Source organism: Pristis pectinata, chromosome 39 (assembly GCF_009764475.1).
Source record: "Pristis pectinata isolate sPriPec2 chromosome 39, sPriPec2.1.pri, whole genome shotgun sequence".
NCBI lineage: Eukaryota > Metazoa > Chordata > Chondrichthyes > Rhinopristiformes > Pristidae > Pristis > Pristis pectinata.
In genome coordinates this window covers 610,193-634,183 of record NC_067442.1, presented here as the reverse complement: position 1 = coordinate 634,183, position 23,991 = coordinate 610,193, and the positions used below count along the sequence as shown (strand labels likewise).

The 23,991-nt window shown below is 44.8% G+C and overlaps 1 protein-coding gene across 1 annotated transcript in view; it reads left to right on the top strand.

Moving 5' to 3' along the window:
* The window catches only part of LOC127587148 (uncharacterized), a 54,189-nt gene extending 32,589 nt beyond the window's left edge, over positions 1 to 21,600 (top strand). Inside the window, exons 3-7 of the mRNA XM_052045341.1 lie at positions 3,410 to 3,510; positions 4,895 to 5,033; positions 5,145 to 5,357; positions 5,511 to 5,828; positions 21,331 to 21,600. Coding sequence (XP_051901301.1) covers positions 3,410 to 3,510; positions 4,895 to 5,033; positions 5,145 to 5,357; positions 5,511 to 5,828; positions 21,331 to 21,599 — 1,040 coding nt within the window. The 3' untranslated portion in view covers position 21,600. The remainder of the gene's footprint in view (positions 1 to 3,409; positions 3,511 to 4,894; positions 5,034 to 5,144; positions 5,358 to 5,510; positions 5,829 to 21,330) is intronic.
* Positions 21,601 to 23,991: the final 2,391 nt, after the last annotated feature.

Genomic DNA, 23,991 nt, shown 5'->3' with positions numbered 1-23,991 from the left:
CTTTCATCATCCCCTCCCACACACCTACTTTGCCCCTCTCACCTGGACTCACCAGCCTGTGCTCCTCCAGCCTTCTTATTCTGTCTTCTGCCTTCTTTCCTTCCAGTCCTGATAAAGGGTATCGACCCGAAACGTCGACTGTTTATTTCCCTCCAAAGATCTTGCCTGACCTGCAGAGTTCCTCCAACATTTTGTGTGTGTTGCTCCATATTCTAGCATCTAGAGATTATCTTTTGTCTCATCTTCACGTTACTACTATCGGGGAGGAGGTATAGGAGCCTGAAACCCCGCTCTCAACGTTTCAGGAACAGCTTCTTCCCCTCCACCATTAAATTTCTGAACACTCCATGAACCCATGAACACCACCTCGTTATTCCACTTTTGCACCGTTTATTTTTGTAACTTATGGTACTTTTTATGTCTTTATGCCTTGCACTGTACTTCTGCCAAAAAAAAACCCAACAAATTTCTTGACTTCTGTCAGTGATAATTAACTGGATTCTGATTCTGAACATGCATGCAGCTGATCTCAGAGCCAGTTATACATTGCCGGAACAGACCAGCAGAGGTCCCCATCCTAGATGGTCTCGGTAAGTCAATCCTGGGATGTTTCTAGTACCGGATCCTTCGACTTTAACTATTTTATGCGTTAATTGTTTGTCTAAGGGAATAAATTGCGATCTTCTATCGAATAGGTTTTTGAAACGCATTTCTACTCCATTATCTTGAAAAAAAAATATTGAAGAAATTACTGGGAAGGTAATGGACAAGGCAAACTCTTGGCCCTGCCTTGAACACTTTGTTTTATCTAAAAAAAAGTGGATGTCATCTGTATTCCACGCGCCACAGTTATCTTCTGAGGTCAAGGGTGAAATTCCAGGAAAAATATAACAAGCAAAAGACATATCAACATTTTTGCAATCCGAGGCAGGATAGCAAATACCCACAGCAGATCCTGTCTCCACTAGACTTCTTGATCCTGTCTGTCTAATATTTACAAAATGATCATGTTGGGAAAGATAAACAGATGATGTAGCGATCACAAGTTTGCACTGGCCTGGTTGTATTTCGGATTATCTACGTGAATACAGAGCATCGGACAAGATTAGGCAAATAAGCATCCTTCAAATTAAACATGCAAATGTATTCATGGAGAAGACTCGATGCGCCGAAGAGCCTACTTCTGCTCCTTTGTCTTGTGATCTTGTGATATCATTCCAATTGGTATGGGAATTCGATTTTCAGACAGGACAGGCACATTTTTTTTCTTCCACGCACCAGATCCCAGAATTGTGTTGAAGGGATAGAGACGCTGAAGAGTGGTGTCTTTATCACGTTATTTTTTTTTTGTTGCAGTTGGGAGCGAAACTTCATGGAGCATTGAAGAGTCCAGCACAGGAACAGGTCCTTCGGCCCGCGATGTCTGTTCCGGCCATGATGCCAATCTAACTAATCCCATCTGCCTGCACATTGTCCGCATCCGTCCATTCCCTGCCTGCTCACGTATCTCTCTAAGAGCCTCTTAAAACATCTCTCAGTTAGTCAGTTGAGACAGGTTAACACTATCACGTCACACCTTCGATCGTCAACAGTACCTGTGAAGTAGTCCGGGCAAGCTTTTGAGGAATATCCTGTTGACCCATCGCATCACTCGGAATCTCGTCTCGGTAACGACGGCCGCATAGGTCATTTTGAACGGGCAGGTTATTTTATGAGGAGAGATTCAGCAGTCTGGGCTTGTGTGCAGACGGATGTATATCGAGATGGAAATGTGTAATATCCTGAGGGATCCTGAGAAGGTAGATATTTTCTCTGTCGAGCAAGTTGAGAATTTACATTGAAGGAGTCGCTCAGGGATTACACAGATCTTTCTTATTTTCTCTCAGAGGGCGGAGACTATTTGTAATTCAGTTCCTCGTAGGGCGGTGGAAGCAGAGACTTTGAGCAATGTTAAGACAGAGGTAGAAAGCCCGTTGAGAAGTGAGGAGGTGTCATATTGGGGCAGGTAATCGCGAATGCGGGAGTTGAGGGTATCTTCTCATTGAATGGGGTTGATGGACTACTCCTGCTTCGAATTTGCACATTCATGTGATTGGTTCACTACTGTAATTGAGGAGAAGACATCTGGCGTCTGTACCTGGTCTGGATTTTATGTGACTCCTGATCCATTCTATGGGAATTGACTCTTCGAAGAAGCCCAGCAAGCGATGTAGATTTTCTCGCCGTCTCAGGGGCTAATTAAGAATAGGGAATAACTGCTGACCTTGGCAGTGATACTGCAATAAGGAGAGCATTTAAATTCGTGCACGGTAAATTCAAAGCAGACAGAGAGAAACCTGGCGTCGGTGGAGTGGTCAAGATCTGGGAGACAGGACGAAGCTGATTGCAAACGAACCGAAAGTAATATGATTTTTTTTCTTTAATGAGCTGTGTGGTTGGAAAGCACTTCAGGGGTAATAATGGAGGCAGATTTGATTACGACATTCAAAATGCAATCGGATACGATTTGAAAGGAAATAACCTGCAGGGGTGCTGGTGGGCAGGGAGGGTTGGGGCGGGTTGTATTGCATTTACTTCGAGCTAGTATGTACACAATACCTCCCTCCTCTGACCTTAACCTGATTTTCTCTGATATTTGCCATTGCGGCCCTGGGCAAAATGTGCTGGCTGTCCACTCTGTCCACTTTATATGTGCCCCTCATATTCAAATCGCCTCTCATTCTACGTCGCTCCAGGAAAGCCATAGCTCGCTCAACCTTTCCTCGTAAGACATTTTCTCTAATCTAGGCAGGGTCTTGGTAAATCTCCTCTGCACCGTCTCTGAAGCTTCCACATCCTTCCTATAATGAGGCGACCAGAACTGAACACAATAGTCCCAAGTGTGGTCTAACCAGAGTTTTAGAGAACTGCATCTTTACCTCGCGGCTCTTGATCTCAATCCCCGGACTAATGAAGACCGGCACACCATCCGCCTTCTTACCCACCCTATCAACGCGTGGCTTTGAGGGATCTGTGAACTTGGACTCCAAGAATCCTCTGTTCCTCCACACTGCTAAGAATCCTTCCATTGATCCTGCATTCCGCCTTCAAGTTTATTCTTCCAAAGTGTATCACTCACACTTCACAGATTGAACTCCATCGGCAACTTCTCCACCCAACTCCATCTTGTCTATATCCCGTTGTAACCTGCGACAACCTGCTACACGATCCACTACACCTCTAATTTTCGTGTCCTCTGCAAACTTACTAACCTGTTCCTCGACTTCTGAAGAAGGTCCTGAAGAAGGTTCCTGACCCGAAACGTTGACCACTTTTCTCCATGGATGCTGCCTGGCCGCTGAGTTCCTCCAGCATCATCGTGTTTTCATCCAGATTCTGTCATCTGCATTTCTTTGTTTCTCCATTCCAGCTACCAGCACAACAACGCTCCGAACTGTTGTGACGCAGATAGTAGAGCTGCATCGCTTGACCTCGGGGTACCGGGTTCGATCCCGACCCCCGATGCTGTTGGTGTGGGGTTTGCACGTTTCCCTGCGACCGCCCCTGGGGGCTTCTGTTTCCTTCTTCATACCACAGAAGTGCGTGGTCGGTGGTTTAATCGACCGCTTTACATTGCCCCACCACTGTGTGGGCGAGGGGTAGAATCTGGGGGTATTTGATCAGAAAGTGGGGAGGGTGGGTTAAATGTAAAATAATTTGGGGAATATTGTACTGTTTTATGTGCCGAGATTGACTCGATGGGCCGAATGGAAATGTGGAAAACTTCTTTGTATCCCTGTAGCGTATTCGCCTCACATGCTCACCATATCTCTTTTGATTCTTCCGCCTTACTTACTTACATACTGGGGGTGGGGGGGGGGTGTGAAATTTACTGAGGCAAATTAACCCACCGACCTCCCTCCTCCACGTCGTTGTTGGGAAGTAGGAGGAAACCGGAGCACCCGGGGGAAGCTCGCGTGGTCACAGGAGGATCATGGAAATTACACAGACACACATACACACACACACATACACACACACACGCACACGCACATACGCACGCACGCACACACACACACACACAGAGAAGATGCAAACTCTACACACACACACACAGAGAAGATGCAAACTCTACACACACACACAAACACATTCACACACACACACACACACACACACACACACACACACACACACACACACACACATACACACAGAGCGCGCTGGGGCTCGGGATCGAACCGGGGTCTCTTGGACTGGAAGGAAGCAACCTGCCGTTAAACCACGAAGTCCTTGGCAAGTTTCCTGAAACGCAGTTCTCAGAACTGGGGGCATTGCTCTGTTTAAACATTAACCCTGCACTGAACGTTAACAGTTTGAATGCACCCAGATATAAACTGAAAAGGCCGAGGTGGCACATGTTCCTTGCATAAATAAAGATTATTTCGGACATTTATATGAAAGCACTGAAAGTATGAGTTTCATCTGAGAACAGTCAGATTTAGATCCCAACCGTCACGATGTAAACACAGGGGTGGAGGATATTTGGGATGGGGAGAGTTGGTTATTGGTGGGGGATGAGCGGAATGGTAACAGAGCCGTGGTCTGAGCGGTCTTCTGTTCCCAGTGGGCGCTGAATTTAGCAACAGGTCGAGGGGAGTAACCGCCCTTTGATATCCTCTCTTGCTTTCAATTAACTGTGGGACAGCCAAATAAAAAAAAATGTCTCATGGACAGGGCAGCCTGCGGACTGCCAAAACAAACTGGAAACACTTATGACAGAAACTTTCCATGAACGGCTGCCGCCAAATATTTTCTGTGCTTTTTTCTTAACTATTTGAAATGTCTGGCCGACTCTGATTGTGAAATATCTCGGCAGAGCTTTTCTTTCTTTAAATGTTTTCATGTATCTCAGGGAAGAACTGCCATTTGTGCATTTCGGTTTGAGTCATTGCGATTGTGTTTACGGGACAATCCCTTCCCTCTTCGCCGGCTGCAGATTGAGGTGGCGGAGGAAGGGGTGCGATGTGGGGCGGCGTGCGAGTGGGAGAGAGGTTTAGTCACACAGCGCTGTTTCTATGTCACGGCCAGAGCAAACAATTGAAGCTTGTGAAAGGAAGTTCCGAAGGAGTGTAATTGCTCAGAGCTTCCTGCCTTTTTGGGAGTTGTTTTGACTGTTTCGGGGGGGTGTTTCAGCGCAGATAAGAGCGAGCGTTGGAAGCGGGCCACCGGCGCATTCCGGCGATGTGACTCACTCGCTGAGCTCTGTAGAGAGGCGGCTGCAGCGAAGAGGCCGGCAGCAAAGGACGAATGCTGCTACGCTGAAATGCAAAAGCACGGGTTCCCTCTGCTCCTCTGCACTTTGTGCATCGCCGCTGGTGAGATAATCCCCTTATGTCTCAAAAACCCGTGGATCCGCGACGAGAGCTGCAGCTGAAAACCTGAGATGGGGGTTGGGGGGGGGGAATCGTGGGGAGTTCGTTTTCCAAGTTACTCTCGCGTTGCTAATTCGGGGCCATTTCTGTTTGCAGTCAAGCCGGAGCCGTCCGAGTTGGAGGTCGAAAGGCACTTGATCTACGCGGCGGTGGGGGCACCTATAGCCCTTCAGGCAAACATATCCTCCGGCTCCAGGAGCGGCACATGGCGGTTCAGTTGCAGGGACATAGCCGTGTGGATAGGCAACATGACAGATATCAACAACGACTACTCGGACCGAGCCGAGTTGCTGAGTAACGGATCCCTGACACTCAGATCCCTGGCAGTGAATGACAGCGGAGAATATGTTGTTACAGCGAACCCGCCGTTCTCCAACTTCTCATTCACATCCCGCATCGAACTGAATGTAGTGGGTAAGCAGCGAGAGGTCGTGCATTGTCCGAGTTGATTGTCAGGGAAATTGCTGTAAAACAGCGTAACTCAGTGGAAGGGAGTCAGGGGAGATGGAAGTTCACGAGGAGGAGAGAAACAGAATGCGGTTAGTGTAGATGGCTGCTTGATGGTCGGCACGGGTGCAATGGACTGAAGGGCCTGTCTCAGTATAGGTCGCTCTGTCGGATAAATCATTGCTGCCGTCTCATTTTATCATAGCTATGTGCCTTTAAATCTTCACGCGGCGGTGGTCAGAAGGCTTCAATTAAACTGAGCGCCAGGGAATTGATATCAGGTTACAATTAGACAAACGCGGCCAGTTTTCGATGTAATTACTGCACCGCTATGTAAGTGGCTCAGTAAACGACTTTGGCGATGGTGTCTGCAGCTTGTGGGTCCCCAATCACCCCTTGTCTCTCCCACCTGCACCATTTCTCTCTCTCTCTCTCTCTCACTCACTCACTCACTCACTCACACACACACACACACACACACACACACACACACAGAGCATATATCTCCCTGTCTCCATGTCTGTTTCTCTGCCTTTCTCTCTGTCTGTATATCTATCGCTGCCTGACTGTCTGTCTGCTTCCCTATCTCTCTCTCTCTCTCTCTCTTTCTGCTTCTCTGTCTGTCTTTCTCTTCATCGCTCTGTCAGTCGGTCGGTCTGCTTGTCTGTCTGTCTTTTGTCTGTCTCTCTCTTCCTAGCCCCTGTCTCTCTGTGGTCTCTCTATCTCTCCCTCTCCCTCCATCCCCCCTCTCTCTTGTATCGCCCTCTCTCCCTCCCTCTTTTTCACAGAGCATATGACTGTCTTCTGATGCTCTGTCTTTTGTCTCTGTGTCAAGTTTTTGCTGAATCGCTTCAGGGCAACTTTTCAACCATAGAACCATAGAACCATACAGCACAAAACAGGCCCTTCGGCCCACCATGTTGTGCCGTCCATCAAACCACCCTCACACTACCTAACCCCTTCCTCCCGCATATCCCCCCATCCCACACTCCTCCATATGCCTATCCAACAAGCTCTTGAACCTGTCCAATGTATTTGCCTCCACCACCACCCCAGGCAGTGCATTCCATGCACCAACCACTCTCTGGGTGAAAAACCTCCCCCTGACATCTCCCCTGAACCTCCCACTCATAACCTTAAAGCCATGCCCTCTCGTCTTGAGCATTGGTGCCCTGGGAAGGAGGCGCTGACTGTCTACTCCCAACAGTTTAATATTTAACTCTGCGTGGAAAGGAATTTTTGGAGGAGATAAGGGGACATCATGTCCAGGCCGGCTCCTCCCTACCCCTTCCCATCTTTTCTCTCACACTCTCTCTTTCGGTCTCTCTCTCTCTCCTCTCTCTCCCTGTCCCTCTATCTTTCTCTCCCTTCCCCCTTCTCTTTTGAACTTCTGTTTCTATTTTTAAAAGTTCAACAAATCAACTTCACAGCCCTCCGCACTGAAGGTACACGCCCTGCTATGGAAACCAGTAACAGAAGACGCTGTGATGTTCAGCAGGTCAGACAGCATCCGAGGGAAGATAAGGTCGATGTCTCGGGTCACGGCCTCTTCTTTGGAAAGGGAGAAAAGAGTAATGTTTTGAACTGGAAATAAGGGGATAAGTTGACAGAATGCAGGCAAAAGTTCTGAACATATCTGGGGCATCGTCGTTGTCCTTTTAATAACATGGAATTTAACTATTTCAGCTGACCAGGCTCCTCTTCCCCTCTCATTATACTATTCTCCCTATTTCCCTTTCTCTTCCTCTCCCCCCCCCCCTCTGTCCCTTCTCTGCCACTCTCTCTTAATGCATGGACTTGTCAACCTGTCTGTTACAAATTGTTTCCTTCCCCTCTTTCTTTTCTGTCCCAACTGATGTTTTTATTTAAACATATGAGTCACCTTGACAACATTGGTCTGCACCCTATCACAGACGTTCCTCTGTTCTCGTCACCACTGCTCATCCCCCGAGGAATTAAATCACTTCTTCTCAATGTTCCAGTGCCTTTGAAGCTCCTTGAGCTGAAATGTTGATTTATTTTCCCTTCCACTGATCCGCCTGCCTCGCTGAGTGTTTTTTGTATCTTTTTTTTTATCTCATTACGGCATTCTGACTAAAAATCAACGTTGATGAGGGTTACTTCATACACTGTCTTGCAGGCAGTAAGTTCAAATCACCACCACCTTTTGTTACTCAAACTCCCTGTAGTCCTTAATGCAATTACTTAACTGTATGCATTCCGATTTCGACCGCATTGTGAAGGAATGTGTATTCTTCCAAGTTACCCTATCTGGGCCACTCAGGTTCTACATCCTGTGATTAAGTTTAGTCAGCCTCCGCAACTGGAAGGTAAACGATCTAGCCTCGACAATCTTACATTGTTGTTTTCTTTTGTTCTAGCCCTGACCACATCCTGTGCATCTCCTCTGCACCGTCTCTAACATTACCTCGTATTTTCTGTAATACAGACAAAACAGAATTGGAGAAGGTACTCTTTCCTCTGGCCGAACTAATGTTTGTAATGTGTGAAGGACCTCCCCTCCCTTAAGATCTATGTCGTTGACAAGGAAACAATCTGAAAAACTTCATACGATGTGATGTTGTATAGCCTGATGAAGCTGCCACAAAAGAGCCCAAAGATATACATGCTTTGCATTGTCTATTTATCCGCTACTCTCAATTCCACCTATTTTCCTTTATCTTCTATGGATAACATCCATTGAACGGTTGTGCATGGTAGGGATGGCCTGCCAATGAGAGTGGAGTATGCAGCACTAAGACTGACGTTGTTTGTTGCGACAGTAATGTGGTAACGGTATTCGAGTTTAGATCCCTGATTGGCAAATCACTAACAGAGCACAGAAGCTGTCGGTTACTTTGAAGTGGAACAAAGGCTGCCAAATAGGGCCAGATAAAATTAGTCCCCACGGTGCACAGTAGATCATAAGGGAAAGTAAAATAATATTTTCAGACAGTTATTGAACCATATCGAAAGGATACAGGAACGCAAGAGCAACAAACAGTCCTGATGCAGGGTTTCGGCCTAAAACGTCAACAATTCCTTTCGTCCCACAGATGCTGCTCGACCCGCGAAGGTCCTCCAGCAGATTGTTTGTTGCTCCATATTCCAGCTTCTGTCGTCTCTTCAGTATTCATGCAGGAATGAAGGAAAGGGAGAAAGTTTTGAATTGCAAAGTGCAGGATAGTAAGTCTTATCGCCAATAACAATCACACACAGTGTAACGTCTTGTCTGATGGAAGTAAAAGAGAGAGGCATAACAGAACTGAATTCAGTTCATGATGGTCAAAGTTAAATTTCTGTTGATGGAAGGGGTGAATTAGTAAAACTCGCCATAAGTTCAGAATAAAATAACACCTTCTGATGGGTCATCTGACAGAAAGGAAGTTATGATAACATTAATTCGATGAAAACGTCATCTTTGTTTACAAATAACTGAAGAAGTTAAGGATAATATTAGATTTCATGCTTATGTGTTTGTCAAGACAAGTATGTGTGGGGATTGGATGAAGTTTAGGGGCGGGCAAACCTTGACCAATCTATTGACAAAGAAGGAAAATACAAAGTTTATAATATATGGGCAACGTATCATATGAACGAGGAAAATGAGACAGACGCGGTAAATATATACTATAAATATCACCACGTATAAAACTCTTGGTGCGCTGCTTCCCGAAAGAAGACAGTAGGAATATTGGAGATAGGAGCAGCAGTTGGCCTCGTGATCAGACCTTTGACTTAGTTCCATGTTCTTACCTTTTCCCCAGATTCACTATCACCCCCCTTAAATTGAACCAAGTTTAAAGTACTAGAGATTTGGATATACTCAATCACTCGTTCTCCATTGAACTTTGGAAGACAGCCTGGCCAAGATTCAGGACACCTTGGGACAATGAATTCCTCCCCAACTCCGTGTTAAACGGACAACCCCCTGTTTCTGAAATTATCCTTCTTATTCCTGATTTCGTCCAGTGCATGAAAAGCATCCTCTGGTTCCCACCCGGTCAAGGCCGTTCAAAATACTTTCTGTTTCAATTAGATTATACTTCTGAACTTCATCAACATAGAAATAGAACCTGCAGGCAGAGTAAGAAATCACAAAAACAACTGGTATATGTTGAACAGAGAACAGTACAGCACTGGAACAGGCCCTTCGGCCCACCATGTTTGTGCCGACCATGATGCCCAATTAAGATAATACCATCTGCACGCACATGATCATATCCCTTCATTCTCTGTATGTTCATGTGACTGTCGGAATGCCATTTAAAAGCCGCTATCATGTTTTATTCTACCACTACCCTTGGCGATCCTGTCCGGACACCTACTACTCCGGTTAAAAAAAAACTGCCTCGTAAATCTCCTTTAAACTTCCCCCTACACCTGAATGCTGTGTATTTGATATTTCTACCCTGGGTAAAAGATTCTGACTACCTATACTATCTATGTCTTTCATAGTTTCACATATTTCTGTCAGATCTCCCCTGAGCCTCTGTCGCTGAGAAAAAAATACCTTGTGTGTCCAACCTGTCCCTATATTTCATACTCTCTAATCCAGGAATCGTCCTGGTAAACCTCTTCTGCACCGTCTCCAAAGCCTACACACTCTTCCTGCAATGGGGTGACCAGAACTGGACACAATACTCCAAGTGCGGCTTAAACAAAGTTTTAAACAGATGCAACTTGACGTCCAGACTCTTAGAACCCGACTGATGAAGGCAAGCATGCCTTTCGCCTTCTTCACCACCTTATCTGCTTGTGTTGCCACTTTCAGGAAGCTTTGCATATCAATGTTCCCAAGGGTCCTGCCAGTCACTGTATATTTTCCCCTTACATTGGACCTTCTAAACTGCAAAACCTCACACTTACCAGGTTTGATCTCCATCTGACATTTCTCCACCCATATTTCGAACAGGTCTATTTCTTGCTGTATATATTGCTGACAACCTTCTTCACTGTCCAGATCTCGACCAATGTTTTGTGTTATCTGCAAACGTACTAACGTATTTATATCATCCATTAAAAATCTATCTATCTATCTATCTATCTATCTATCTATCTATCTATCTATCTATCTATCTATCTATCTATCTATCTATCTATCTATCTATCTATCTATCTATCTATCTATCTATCTATCTATCTATCTATCTATCTATCTATCTATCTATCTATCTATCTATCTATCTATCTATCTATCTATCTATCTATCTATCTATCTATCTATCTATCTATCTGTCTGTCTGTCTGTCTGTCTGTCTGTCTGTCTGTCTGTCTGTCTGTCTGTCTGTCTGTCTGTCTGTCTGTCTGTCTGTCTGTCTGTCTGTCTGTCTATCTATCTATCTATCTATCTATCTATCTATCTATCTATCTCTGCGTGTGTCTTCTCTATCTAACTTTATTTTGAATCCAATCTACCAAGTCAACATGGATCCCATGCATCTTAATCTTGGGGATCAGACTATGATGAGAAACCTTTTCAAATGTCTTCCTAAAGTCCACGTAGAAAACATCAACTGCTCCACCCCATCTATCTTTTTTGTCATCTCCTCAAAATCTCAGTCATGTTTATTATGCATGATCTGCCCCACACCAAGCAGTGCTGACAATCTCGAATGAGACCTTTTCCAAGTGTGAATATATCATATCCATATGAATCCTTTCCAATAACTTCCATGTCACTGATGTGGGGCTCACCGGTCTAAATTTCCTGTATTTTTCCAAGTGCCCTTCTTAAACAAAAGAACAACATTGACTGTCCTCTTGCTAGAGAGGATACAAAGATCCTGACAGGCTCCAGAAAACTCCTCTCCTGCCTCTGTCAATAACTTGGGATAGATCGCATCGGGACCTGGGGACATCCACCTTAATTTCTTCAATAAACCCAATACCATCTCCTTCTTGACCTCAATGTCCTCTAGATTATGACCACACTTCTCTCTGATCTCATTATCCTCCATGTCCTTCTCCTCGTTGAACACGGATGCGAAGTACTCACTTAGTACCTCGCCCATTTCCTCTGGATCCAGGTATAATTTTCCCCCTTTTTCCTTGAGTGGTCCTACTTTCTCCCTTGCTACCTTCTTGTTTTAATGTACGTACAAAACCCCTTTGTATTTTCCATAATTCTACTTGCCAAGGATCTGTCCTGCCTAATCCCCTCCTTGAGTTCTTTCCCCCTTTCCTTTATTCTGTAAGGGTCCTATCTGAATAGGTATATCGCCTTGATAGCATGGAATGATAATTCAGGTGTAAGGATGTACTGTTTCAGTTGATAAAGGCTTTGGTAAGACCACGGTAGAAATATTTTTTGCCGATTTGATTTCTGTACATAAGGATAGATTACGTACTTCGGAATGAGTACAATGTAAATGTGCTAGACTCCAGGGTTGAGCGTCTTGCCTTATGAGAAGTGACTGAAAAGGATTAGTCTGTACTTACTGAGGTTGACAACAATGATCTCATTAAGACGTGTAAGATTCTAACACCGGGAGTCTGTTTCCTCAGACTGGAGGATCAAGATTTAGTGGCCGCTGTTACAGGACAAAATGTTGGTTATGTGATATTTGCATGAGGGGAAATTCCTTCATCCAAATGCTTGTAAATCTGCAATTCATCGTCATAGTCTGCCGTGGAATCCCGGGATCAAAAGATTTTACATAGAAGATTGAACAGTACATCATAAGAATAAGCCCTTCTGCCCACCATGGCTCTGCCGACCATGCTGTCAAGTTGTAGTGCACCTGCACTTGGTCTCTCCATTCACCGCCTGTTCATCTGCCTGTTTATCACCTCCGAAACGCTGCTATTGTGTCTGCTTCCACCACTTCCGCTGGCAGTGCGTTCTCGCAACCCACCACTTGTTGTATCGAAAACGTGCCTCGCACATCTTCTCTGGGGATTTCCCCCTGTCACCATCAAGCTACGTCCTCTAGCATTTGACATTTCTACCTTGGGAAAAAGATGCTGACTGTCTACCCATCTCTGCCTCTCAGAATTTTTATATACTTCCATCAATTCGCCCCTCAACCCCTGAGTCCCCAGAGAAAACAAGCCATGTTTGTCCAACCTCTCATTGTAGCTCATACTCGATAATCCAAGCAACATCATAGTGAACCAATTATGCACCCTCTCCAAGGCCTCCACATCCTTCCTGTCATGGACCGACAAGAACTGCTCACAATACTCCAAATATGCCCTAACCAAAGTTTTATACAGCTGAAGAATTATTTCCAGGCCTTTGTACGGAGCGTTCTGACCAATGAAGGCAAGGATACTGTACGCCTGCTTTACAACTCTATCCACTTGTGTTGCCACTTTCGTGGAGTTATGTATTTGCACCCAAGATCCCTCTGTACATCAATTATTCTAAGGGCCCCGCCATTACTATGTACTTTCCTCTTGCATTGAAGGTTGAGGAAAACCTGATAGAAGTGTTTGACATTATGAGAGGTTTAGATAAGGTAGGCAGTCAGAGTCTTTTCCCCAGGTTGTAAATCTCAAATGTCAGAGGGCGTAGCTTTACGGTGAGTGGGGGGGAAAGGTAAAGGAGATTTAGGAGGCAAGTTTTTACACAGAAATTGGGAGGTATCTGGAACACGAGGCCAGGGATAGTGGTGGAATCAGATACGATAGCAACATTTGAGATACATGGACAGGCATGGAATGGCGAAATATAGACCACATGCTGGCAGATGGGATTAGTTTAAATTGGCAGCATGGCCGGTGCAGAAGTCCTGGGCCGAAAAGCCTGTCCCTGTGCTGTTACATGTCCGATCTTCCATTTTCTTGGAATAGGGGAGGTTGAGAGAAGATCTAATATCATGATGGGTATAGACAAAGAGAATCTATTTCCATTGCTGGATGCGCCGAGTACTTCTGGAGGTAGATTTAATCACTGTTGTCACGATGATCTCGTTAACGCAGCGATAGGTTCTGGACCGAAATGCCAGACCATGGCTGGTAAAGGCAGATTCAATTGTTGCGTTGAACGGGGACCTGTTTAATTTCCACAAAGGAAAGAATCTGCATGGTTCTGGAGAGACCAAGCGAGAGATCAGGTCTGCGTGTGTCTTGCTTCACAGACACAGCAAGGAATGGAAGGCCCGAATGGCGTCCTTCCATGCGGTCGCCATTCTGTAAATCTGTGGTGCTGTACGTGGAGACTTGAGCATGACGAATGACGAACCAGCAGCGTCAACCCCTTAAATTCTATTCCATCAGATATTTCACCATCCTATTTTGGAGAGACAACTGTGTCTCCAAGCAATGGCTTCAAAATAAGCCGCTTACATCTCCTATTTATAGACATTTCCGTGATTCCCACTCCCTCGGAGGCGCCTTCTCTGATCCCCGTAACTTTTTAGCCTCTTCCCTAAAATAGATTGTATTTGTATAGCGGCCACACTGTTCTTTTTGTCCCAATAAACATTTCCCATGTTTTGAATGGGTGTGTTTAAAGCTATTGTGAATAGAATGAAATAGCCTATACAAATTGCAAACGCAGGCTAAGATCGCAAAAACAATGAACTTCACAATAAATAAAAAGACATACAAACTCAAAGGAAATGTCGGATAGGAAATATTGGAAGTCCTACAACGGGTAATCGGGGACTGTTAAAGAAATTAAGAGGAAACGTGACATGGAAATGTGTTTTATAGAACAATAAAAATAGAACAGCGGACGTTTAACCACCCTATTTGCAGTAAAAAGGCTCACCATGACATGAGGGCTTCACTCAGCCGATCGGTTCGATCAGTAACTTTCTGGAAGAACTCAGATGGTCGATCAGCATCTGTGGGGAGAGAGGAATTACCGAAATTTAGGCTCAATCCTGCAACAGGACTGAGAGCAGAGGGCGAGATTACCGGCATGAAAAGGAGAAGGGATGTGGCGAGAAAAGTTTCCCAGGTGATTTGGCGGACTGAGGAGGGGTGTACGATAACAGGCGAGTAGTGCCAGGGAGGGGAGGGGTGTAGCGGTGGAGCTGGGAGGCAGTTGCTGGTGAATGACAGATGGGGGTGGACAAAGAGAGAGGAAAAAGGGATAGAAACGGTGGAGCAAAGTGGGAGGGGTGGGTGTGTGAATATATGAGACAGCTGCTGGAGGGATATAAGCAGGAACATAAAGCTACCAGTGCGGGACTCTGATAAGTAAAAGAGGTGAGAATGGGAGCCATTAGGGGAGAAGTGAAGGACATTTGGAAGGGGAACCTGTGTGTGAGGTGGATGGATAGAACCAGGAGTCGGAGACGGCCGAATATGGGTGAAGGGGGAGGGGGTGAGGGGTGTGTGGAAACAGGAACAAAAATAAGAGGAGGAGATAAGTTAATCGAAATAATGATCAGATCAACAAGCTGTAGCTCCACAGATTTTATTGTCTATTCACAAGTAGAACACTACACGGAAATAAGTATGGGTTGTGATTTGCAGCAATGAATGACTTCACATTTTACCCATCAAATGGGAAGTATGATACTTCATTCCAATCATCAATTTTCCTTGTTCCTGTTACAATGAACACAAAAGATTTGAAGATAACCCATCAATATTCCAAAAACGTACGCAGATACAAACCCGGCCCGTTGGCCTTATGTGATCGTGCACCAATAAATGTTTAAAATCTGCTCTCAGATGCCACTGACGCGCAATTGATGAACAAGTGCAATAATGTTCGGAGTTCATGCCGTGGCACCATTTCTATTTTTTGTCGGGATGTTTTTATCACATAGGAGAAAGGGAAGCTTCATTGAGACAAATGGCCTTCTTTATGTATGGAATAAGCAGACTGTTATGCCCAACGGCATAGACATTAAATCCTCTAACTTCCGATTACCTGCTACCCCTCCGCGCCTGTTCTCTTTGCTCTTAATCTACCCAGTGAATTAGACACTCATCCCAGCACCCATCACCCTGTTTCTTTCCCCTGCTTCACCCATTACATCTGCCCACCGCCCACACTCTCGTGCCATTGGTTATTCCCCATTAGGCCCATCTTCCCTCCCTACCTCTAACCCTTGATTCCATGCTCCACCCTCCTCTCCAATCAGATTCCCTTTTGTCACCTTCACTTATCACCTTCCATCCTCTATCTCAATTTCCGCTCTCCCTTCCCCCATCTGCCTGTCACCGCCTTCTCACCTACATCTACTTGACTATTTCTAGCACTTACTCCTCCCCTTCCCTGTATTGGTATTGGTATTGGTTTATTATTGTCACTTGTACCAAGATACAGTGAAAAGCTTGTCTGCATACGGATCGTACAGGACAGTTCATTACACAGTGCAGCTAATTGAGATAGTACAGAGTGCATTGAGGTAGTACAGGGAAAAACTAGAATTACAGAGTAAAGCGTCACAGCCACAGACGAACAATAACAGTACAGAGTAAAGTGTCACAGCTACAGAGGAAATGCCGTGCAGGTAGACAATACGGTTCAAGGTCACAAAGTAGATTTTGAGGTCAGAGTCCATCTCATCTTATCAGGGAACCGCTAAATAGTCTTATCACAGTGGGGTAGAAGCTGTCCTTGAGCCTGGTGGTACGTGCCCTCAGGCCCCTGCCTAATGGGAGAGGAGAGGAGAGAGAGCCTTTTTATTCTGGCTAACTCCCCTCTATCTTTCAGTACAGATGAATGGTCATGACCAGAAACGTCGTCTGTCCATTTCCCTCCGTAGATGCTACCTGACCCATTGAATTCCTCCAGCTTTTTGTGTGTTTATAACCTCACATCAAGCTGATGTGACGCAATATGGTTATGACAGCTCATACATGCGACAAGGTTTGGCTTGTTTGGGAAACAAGAAACCCAACCAGTGTGAAACCAAAGGAATGTCTCTGTTAATTATAATAAATACTAGTGATGTGGCTCAGGACGATCGGTAGCATTAATGATGTTGATGATCATGACAGCATGAATGTCTTCAGTTTGAGTCGGTCTAATAGTACAGATGATTGGTGGAGAGGCCAGAGGAATTGGAATACTGAAGAATATGGGACAATGGTAAAAGTAACTGGCATCTCAAACAACTGTTCATTTTCTAGTCTCGTGGGTCAGCACGTCTACCTCATGAGTGAGTAAGTGCGTTGGTTCTAATACATTAGATTGCGTCATACATGTGGCCTTTGAAGGCAACACTTGTGGAGGTCCAGTGATGTGAAAGAACGAACAGGAAAACATCTGGAGCCATTCAATACAAACTAGAGTGAGATGCTATTGGTCATTGAAATCATGTGCTTCGGAATTAGTTGGGAACCTATTTGAAGAAGGCAGTCCAAAGAAGATTTATCCGGCTAGTTTCTGGGTGAGAATGTTGTCCTGTCAACAGAGGATGGACAATTTGAATATGTATTTCTTGGAGAGTGCAATAATGAGAGGTTATCTTATTAAAATACAGAAGATCCTTATGGGGCTTGACAGGTCAGATGTTCAGATGTTTTCACTCGTGGAAGAATCACGAACATGGCGACATGGTCACAACGTAAAGACTCAGTCAGTTCAAACTGTATGTAGAAAGTTCTTCTTTCAGAGAGAAGTGAATCTCTGGAATTTCCGCTACCGAGGGTGGTGGGGTCCGGATTATTAGAGACAGATAAATCTTTGGACGGTGGAGGAATTGAAGGTTATGCAGAACAGGCACAGAAGGGGAATTGAGGCTGGCGCAGATTATAGTGAATGACAGGGCGGCTTGAGGGACTCGGCTGCCAATTCCTGCTCCCCTTTTCGTGAGTTTTTCTTCATTATATAAATATTCTATGATGTATATTGTGAAAAGCTGCCAGGACCAAAATGCTATTTCGCCGGATTAATTTATCCAACCCACTGCAACGTATATTGCTCTCTTGACGTATATTGCTCTCTTGTATAGGAAATAATTGTCATTGTTGAAAAAGAAGTAAATTAAGCTGCTGTCCAAATGAGAGATATGTTGTGCCAAATACTGGATTTATTGCCCGTATATTACATCTGTCCCGGCCTTTCTCTGCGATTCCTATGGTTAACGCTTCGGAGTGCAGTCTCAAACATGGATCAAAGGCGCGAGTTTCACCGCAAAATGAATATTAGTTAAATTGGTCTCAAATCCTAAAACTGTAGACAATTGCACTCAACTTGCAGGAAGCAAATCTACCGTCGACCTCACTGGAGGTTTTAGCAGTTCAGAGCGATACCAGCAGTTGGTAGTAATTGCAGGGAACTGTGGTTGTATTGTGAAGCAAAGGCGAGAGGTGACAATCTGAATATATTTTAGATTTCTTTCTTTATCAGAGATCCTTATCGCTCATATGAATCCATAATATCCGCGTTTGACATGAAGCAGGCGCTTGAACTGGTATAACCTGGTTAAACTCAACTTTTCTGTTACACACCGCGGTCCACACGGACTGGACCGTTAGTCCATGGGCAGGGAGATAACATTCCAGTTTAAAAATAAACACAGAAACTGCAGCTACGTCGATTTTTTTTTCGGCGCTCTGGGGGTCAGAGGCCACTGTGGTTTTTAAACCGCTGAGTAGAATTCTTCCCATGTAGTTGGGTAAATATTGGTGTATTTTCAATTACTTAAATATTTTCTTTTATCAACCACTTCACCTCTCTTGGACCTCAGAGACTAAACGTCAGCCGGTTTAAGTGACGCACAATAAAAACAGGGAAAGGTGGACATACTCAGCAGGTCGGGCAGCGTCTGGGACGGAGCAACAGAGTTGACGTTTCAGAATGGTGACCTTTGCTCAGAGATAAGAACGATGTAATGTTTTTGCTGTGCTTCAAGGTTCATCTGACTATGAAGAATCCACCACAGTTTATGGATGTATTGCCTTGGTGTTTATTGTTTAAGGATGGCTGAAGATACACAGGAGGAAGACATTTGCTGTATCTTGGCATCAAGATCGGTACGGCATGATGGGCAGAATGGCCTGCCCAGTGCTGTACTGTTTGATGTTCAGCTTAATATTTCATCGGAACGACGTTAGTGCGACCACAAGAGACCGTCCTTGATATCAAGGTCGAACTATCAGCCTGGATTTTGTGATCTGGATTCATGAACATTTATCAACCGTGATACATGGCGGAGATCAGAGAGCAGTTTTCACAGAGCCCGTCATTTTCATCAAAAGCACCATGAAACTCACATTTATGCTTTAAACTTTCCAATTCACACGTTATTAAATCTAAGTAAGTGTATTAGGTCAGGGTCAATGCACAGAGTGCCGTTTCATTGTGACTGCGCGGAGGGAAGCATTGTACAGTAACTCGTGAATATCTGTGTGCATCCGAACTTACATTGAAAAATACATCGAAATGCTTCACAAATAATGTATTTCAAATGCGCTATATATGGAAGTATAATCGCCCATATTGTTGAAGTATAAATGAAGAAATAAGTTATATGCAGCCTTTTATAATGCCAGGCTATCCTTTGGCATTTTTGCAGAATTCCCACTATAACAATGCAGCTATTGGGACAAGGCAGTTACTGTTGTTCAACATAGATTTCTTGAACATCTTTGACATCAAAGTTGATTTAAATTTCAATTTCTTGTTTGGTTGATGGTAATAAGTTGGAGAGTTCGCAAGGTTGGCTGGGGTGGGGGTTGGATATAAGGCTAATTGAAATATTCCTGCGTGACTCAAGACAGACGCTGGAATCTGAAGCAACAACCAATCTGCTGGAGGAACTCAACCAGTCCAGCGGAATCTGTGGGAGGAAAGAAATTGTCGACGTTGATGCAGGGTTTCAGTCCGAAAGATCGATCATCCCTTTCCCCCCACAGATGCTGCTCGACCGCTGAGTTCCTGCAGCTGAGTATTTGTTGAAATGTTTCTTGTTATATAAACATATGAAGCACATTTAGATTGTATTATTTTATGTTGCCGGAGGATCAATTAAGTTCGATGGCCCGAATGGTCTCTATCACTTTCTGTTGCACTGGGTGAAGCTAAAAGTTAAAACATGCAGGAGAGACGGCGTCCCAAGCAGTCCAACACTGTACTGCCAACCTGGGCAAGACTGAAATGGGGGCTAAAACTTCGTGGGCAGCACCAACTGCCTAAAACGGAATGAGGGATGTTGCGGAGGAATTGCGAAAACTGGAGGTGCAGTCCGTTCAGCAGTAGTTACAGCAGTGCCATACCCTGTGGCGATTGGTGGGTCGAGCTATGCTTTCCAAACTTGTAAGAATCCTGCAGCTTTTTAGAGTTATAGAGTCATCTCTTGAGTCACAGAACCAGAGTCAGAACAATACAGCATGGAAACGGGCCCTTCGGCCCAACACGTCCATGCCGACCATTGTGCCCACCAAGCTCATCCCATTTGCTCGCGTTTGGCCCATTTCACTCTAAATCCCTCCGATCCATGGACTCATCCAAATGTCTTTCAAATGATATTATGGTACCTGCCTCAACCATTTGCGCTGGCAGACAATTCCACATACGGACCACCCTCTGCGTGAAGAAGTGCCCCTCAAGTCCCTTTTTAAATCTTTCACCTCTCACCTGAACCTATGCCCTCTGTATTTTAGTTTCCCTTCCCTTGGGAAAAATACTATGTGCATTCACATTATCTGTGCCCTTCATGATTTTATAAAGTCCCTTCATCTCCTAACTTCCTCAGAATAAAGTACTAGCCAGCCCAACCTCTCCCTGTATAGCCAGGCCCTCGAGTCCTGACAGCATCCTCGTAAATTTCCTCTGAACTCTTTCCAGTTTAATGATGTCTTTCCTCTAACGGCGACCAAAACTGTACACAATACTCCAGGTGCGAACTCTCCGACGTCTTGTACATCTGCAACATAACGTCCCAACTTCTACACTCAATGGCCTAACAGATGAAGGCCAGAGTGTCAAACGCCTTCTTCACCACCCGGTCTACCTGTGACTCCACTTTCAGGGAATCATGTGCTTGGGCTCCTAGGTCCCTCTGTTCCACAGCACTCCTCTACCTCGGCTGCTCCGGTTGGAATAACGGAAGCAGAAAGTCACTTATTACCCTTCTCCCCAGCGAATTCTGGCATGTTCAGAGCAGCACAATGAATTGTGTTGAGACAATATTTGAACAATGAGACAACTTGTTATTTCCCTTCGAATATCCCTGCTAAGTAGTCAGTGTTATCTTAATCTGCGACCTGCGACAATAAACGTAACAATAGCCTATTTTCCCACATGATCTAATTATATTACTGGAAATAGTTCTGGTGTTGGCCAGGTTCAGTCGTTGACCCTCTCAGTGGTTGGTAGGAATAAATGTTTAACATTGGCACGCAGGTCTCCGCCCTCGATTGTTGCACATGTCGAAAAAAAATGCTTTTGAAATAACGATGAGAATGATCCCAGCAATCTAAGTAACCCCAAAGAAGTTTGCATATCCTCCATAGGCAAACATTAACATGTGGTTTGCTGATGGTAATTAAAAATATTTTATGAAACAATTGCAACTTTGAAACGTTGCGAAATTATGCTTGTGTCTTGCAGTTCCTGTTTCGAAGCCTACAGTTGTAGCCAACCTTTCAGAGGTCTTGGAGGGCAATGGGACAGTCACACTAAGCTGCGAACTCACTGGTGATTTACCTGTTATTCTTTGGATGAAAGACGGCAAATGGCTCCAATATCACGACAGGATGAACATTACAGCAGACAACCAGACAGTGACGATTACAGCAGTCAATAGGTCTGATTCCGGAAGTTATCAGTGCGAGGGGCACAACTCGTTAGTAGAGAAACAAGCGATGAACTACGGCTAACCGTTTTTCTTGTGAGTATAAATATCCCTTCATCCAATGGATATACTGGTCTGTCTGTCTCGTCCTTCTTTTTCTTTCTTTCTTCTCTTCTCTATTTCCTTAATTCTTTCTCTTTCACCCTCTCCTTTCTTTCTCTCTCCTCTCAGTTTCTCTCTCTTCTTTCTGGCTTTCTGTCTCTTCTTTTCTCTCATTCCTTCTTCTTTCTCCGTTTTCTCTCTCTCTCTATCTTCCTCTCTTTTCATTATTCCTTCTCACTAGACATAGCAGGAAAGAGCTCACATGGGGGATTGGTATGGCCGAAATGGGCCATGAAATGTCCTTGACAAGATTTAAAGAGAACCCCAAGGCTAAAATGCATTAAAGAACGGGAGGATAATTAGGGAGAGGGAAGTACCACTCAAGGATAAAAGAAGGAATTTATGTTTGGAGTCAAGAGGATGTGGGCCAGGTACTAAACGAGTATATTGAGTCGGTATTCACCAAGGATAAGAACAGGGAGAATGGCGAGAGTATTGTGGGGCATGCTAAAATGCAAGGAGACTTTGAGACAACGAAGGAGGTGATACTGTACCTTTTGAAGAGCATTAAGGCGGAGAAGTCCCCAGCGACTGATGGAATGTATCCCAGCTGAGAAAGGCAAGCGAGGAGAATGCTGCTCCCCGACGAAGATTTTTATTTCCTCACTAGCAACTCGAGAGGTCCTGGAGGACAGGATAGTTGGCAATGTTGCTCTTTTGTTCAAGAAAGGCAATAGGAATAATCCAGGAAAGTATGGGCCAGTGAGCTTCACATGAATGGTAACGAAACTACTGGAGATAATTTTAGGGATATGATTTACGCGCGTCTGGACATATGGCCTGATTAGGAACAGTCAGCGTGGGTTTATTCAGGGCTGGTCAGGTCGTACAAACTTGGTTGAGTTTTTTGAGGAAGTGACGAAAATAATTGAGGAGGATAGTGGGTGGATGTTGTTTACGTGGACTTCATCGAGGCATAATTCCCTGATGATAGGTTTATCAACAGATTAAGATGCATTGGATCTTAAATCTGGCAGTTTGGCTTCAGAATTGACAGAAGGCAGAGGGCAGTGGTGGAAAGGTGTTACTCTGGTGAAACATAGAACTATAGAACCATAGAACAATACAGCGCAATACAGGCCCTTCGCCCACCATGTTATGCAGACCTTCTAACCACGCCTATGACTATCTAACCCTTCCTTCCACATACCCCCTCTACTTAAAATTCCTCCATGTGCTTACCTAACAATCTCTTGAACTTGACCAACGTTTCAGCCTCCACCACCACCCCAGGCAGCGCTTCATGCACCTACCACTCTCTGGTGAAAACCTCCGTCTGACATCTCCCTTGAACTTCCCACCCATTACCTTAAAGCCATGCCCTCTTGTATGAGCATTGGTGCCCTGAAGAACGGTGACCAGTGGTGTCCCACACAGATCAGTGCTGGGGTTTCTTGTTGTGACGTATATGACTTGGATGACTTGGATGAAAATGCTGATGGGTGGGTTAGTACGTTTGCAGACGACACAAAGATTGATGGAGCCGTGGACAGTGCAGAGTGCTGCCCAAATATACAGCAGAGTATAAATCTGCTGCAGGATATGGGCGGAGAAATGGCAGATGGAGATCAATCCAAGCAAATCTGAGGTGTTTGCACTTTGGGTGGTCTAATATAAGGAGAAAGTATACAGGTAATGCGAGGACCCTAACAGCCCAAACAACATCAATGTACAGAGGGATCTCGGGATCGAAATCTATAGCTCACTGAAAGGAGATAGCATGATAAGATCAGAAGCAGATGGTATTCTTGCCTTCATTGGTTGGGGCTTTAGCATAAGAGGCAGGAATTCATGTTATGGCTATATAAAACTTCCGTTCAGCTATACTTGGAGTATCGTGTGCGGTTCTGATCGCCCCGTTACAGGAAGGATGTGGATTCTTTGGAAAGGATGCAGAAGAGGTTGCCGAGGATGCTGCCCGGATTAGTGGGTGTCAGCGCTAAGGAGAATTTGGATTAACTTGGTGTTGCTTTCTCTGGAGCGTTGGAGACTGAGGGGAGTGAAGTTTGTGAGATTATGTGAGGGCAGATGGAGTAAATCCTCGGAGTCTTTTTCATAATTTAGGAATATCTAACACTGGAGGACATGCATTGAAGATGGCGGGGCGGATTTAATGAATACAGAGAATAGTGGGTGCCGGGAAGGGGCTGCCAGATGAAGCAGATATTGTAATGGTGTTTAAGTGGCTGGTAGTCACATTAATATGCGGAATGGAGGGATATGGGTCATGTACAGGCAGAAGAGATTTAGTTAAATCGACATCGTGTTCGGCGCGGGCATTGTGGGCCGAAGGTCCTATTCCTGTTGCTGTACTG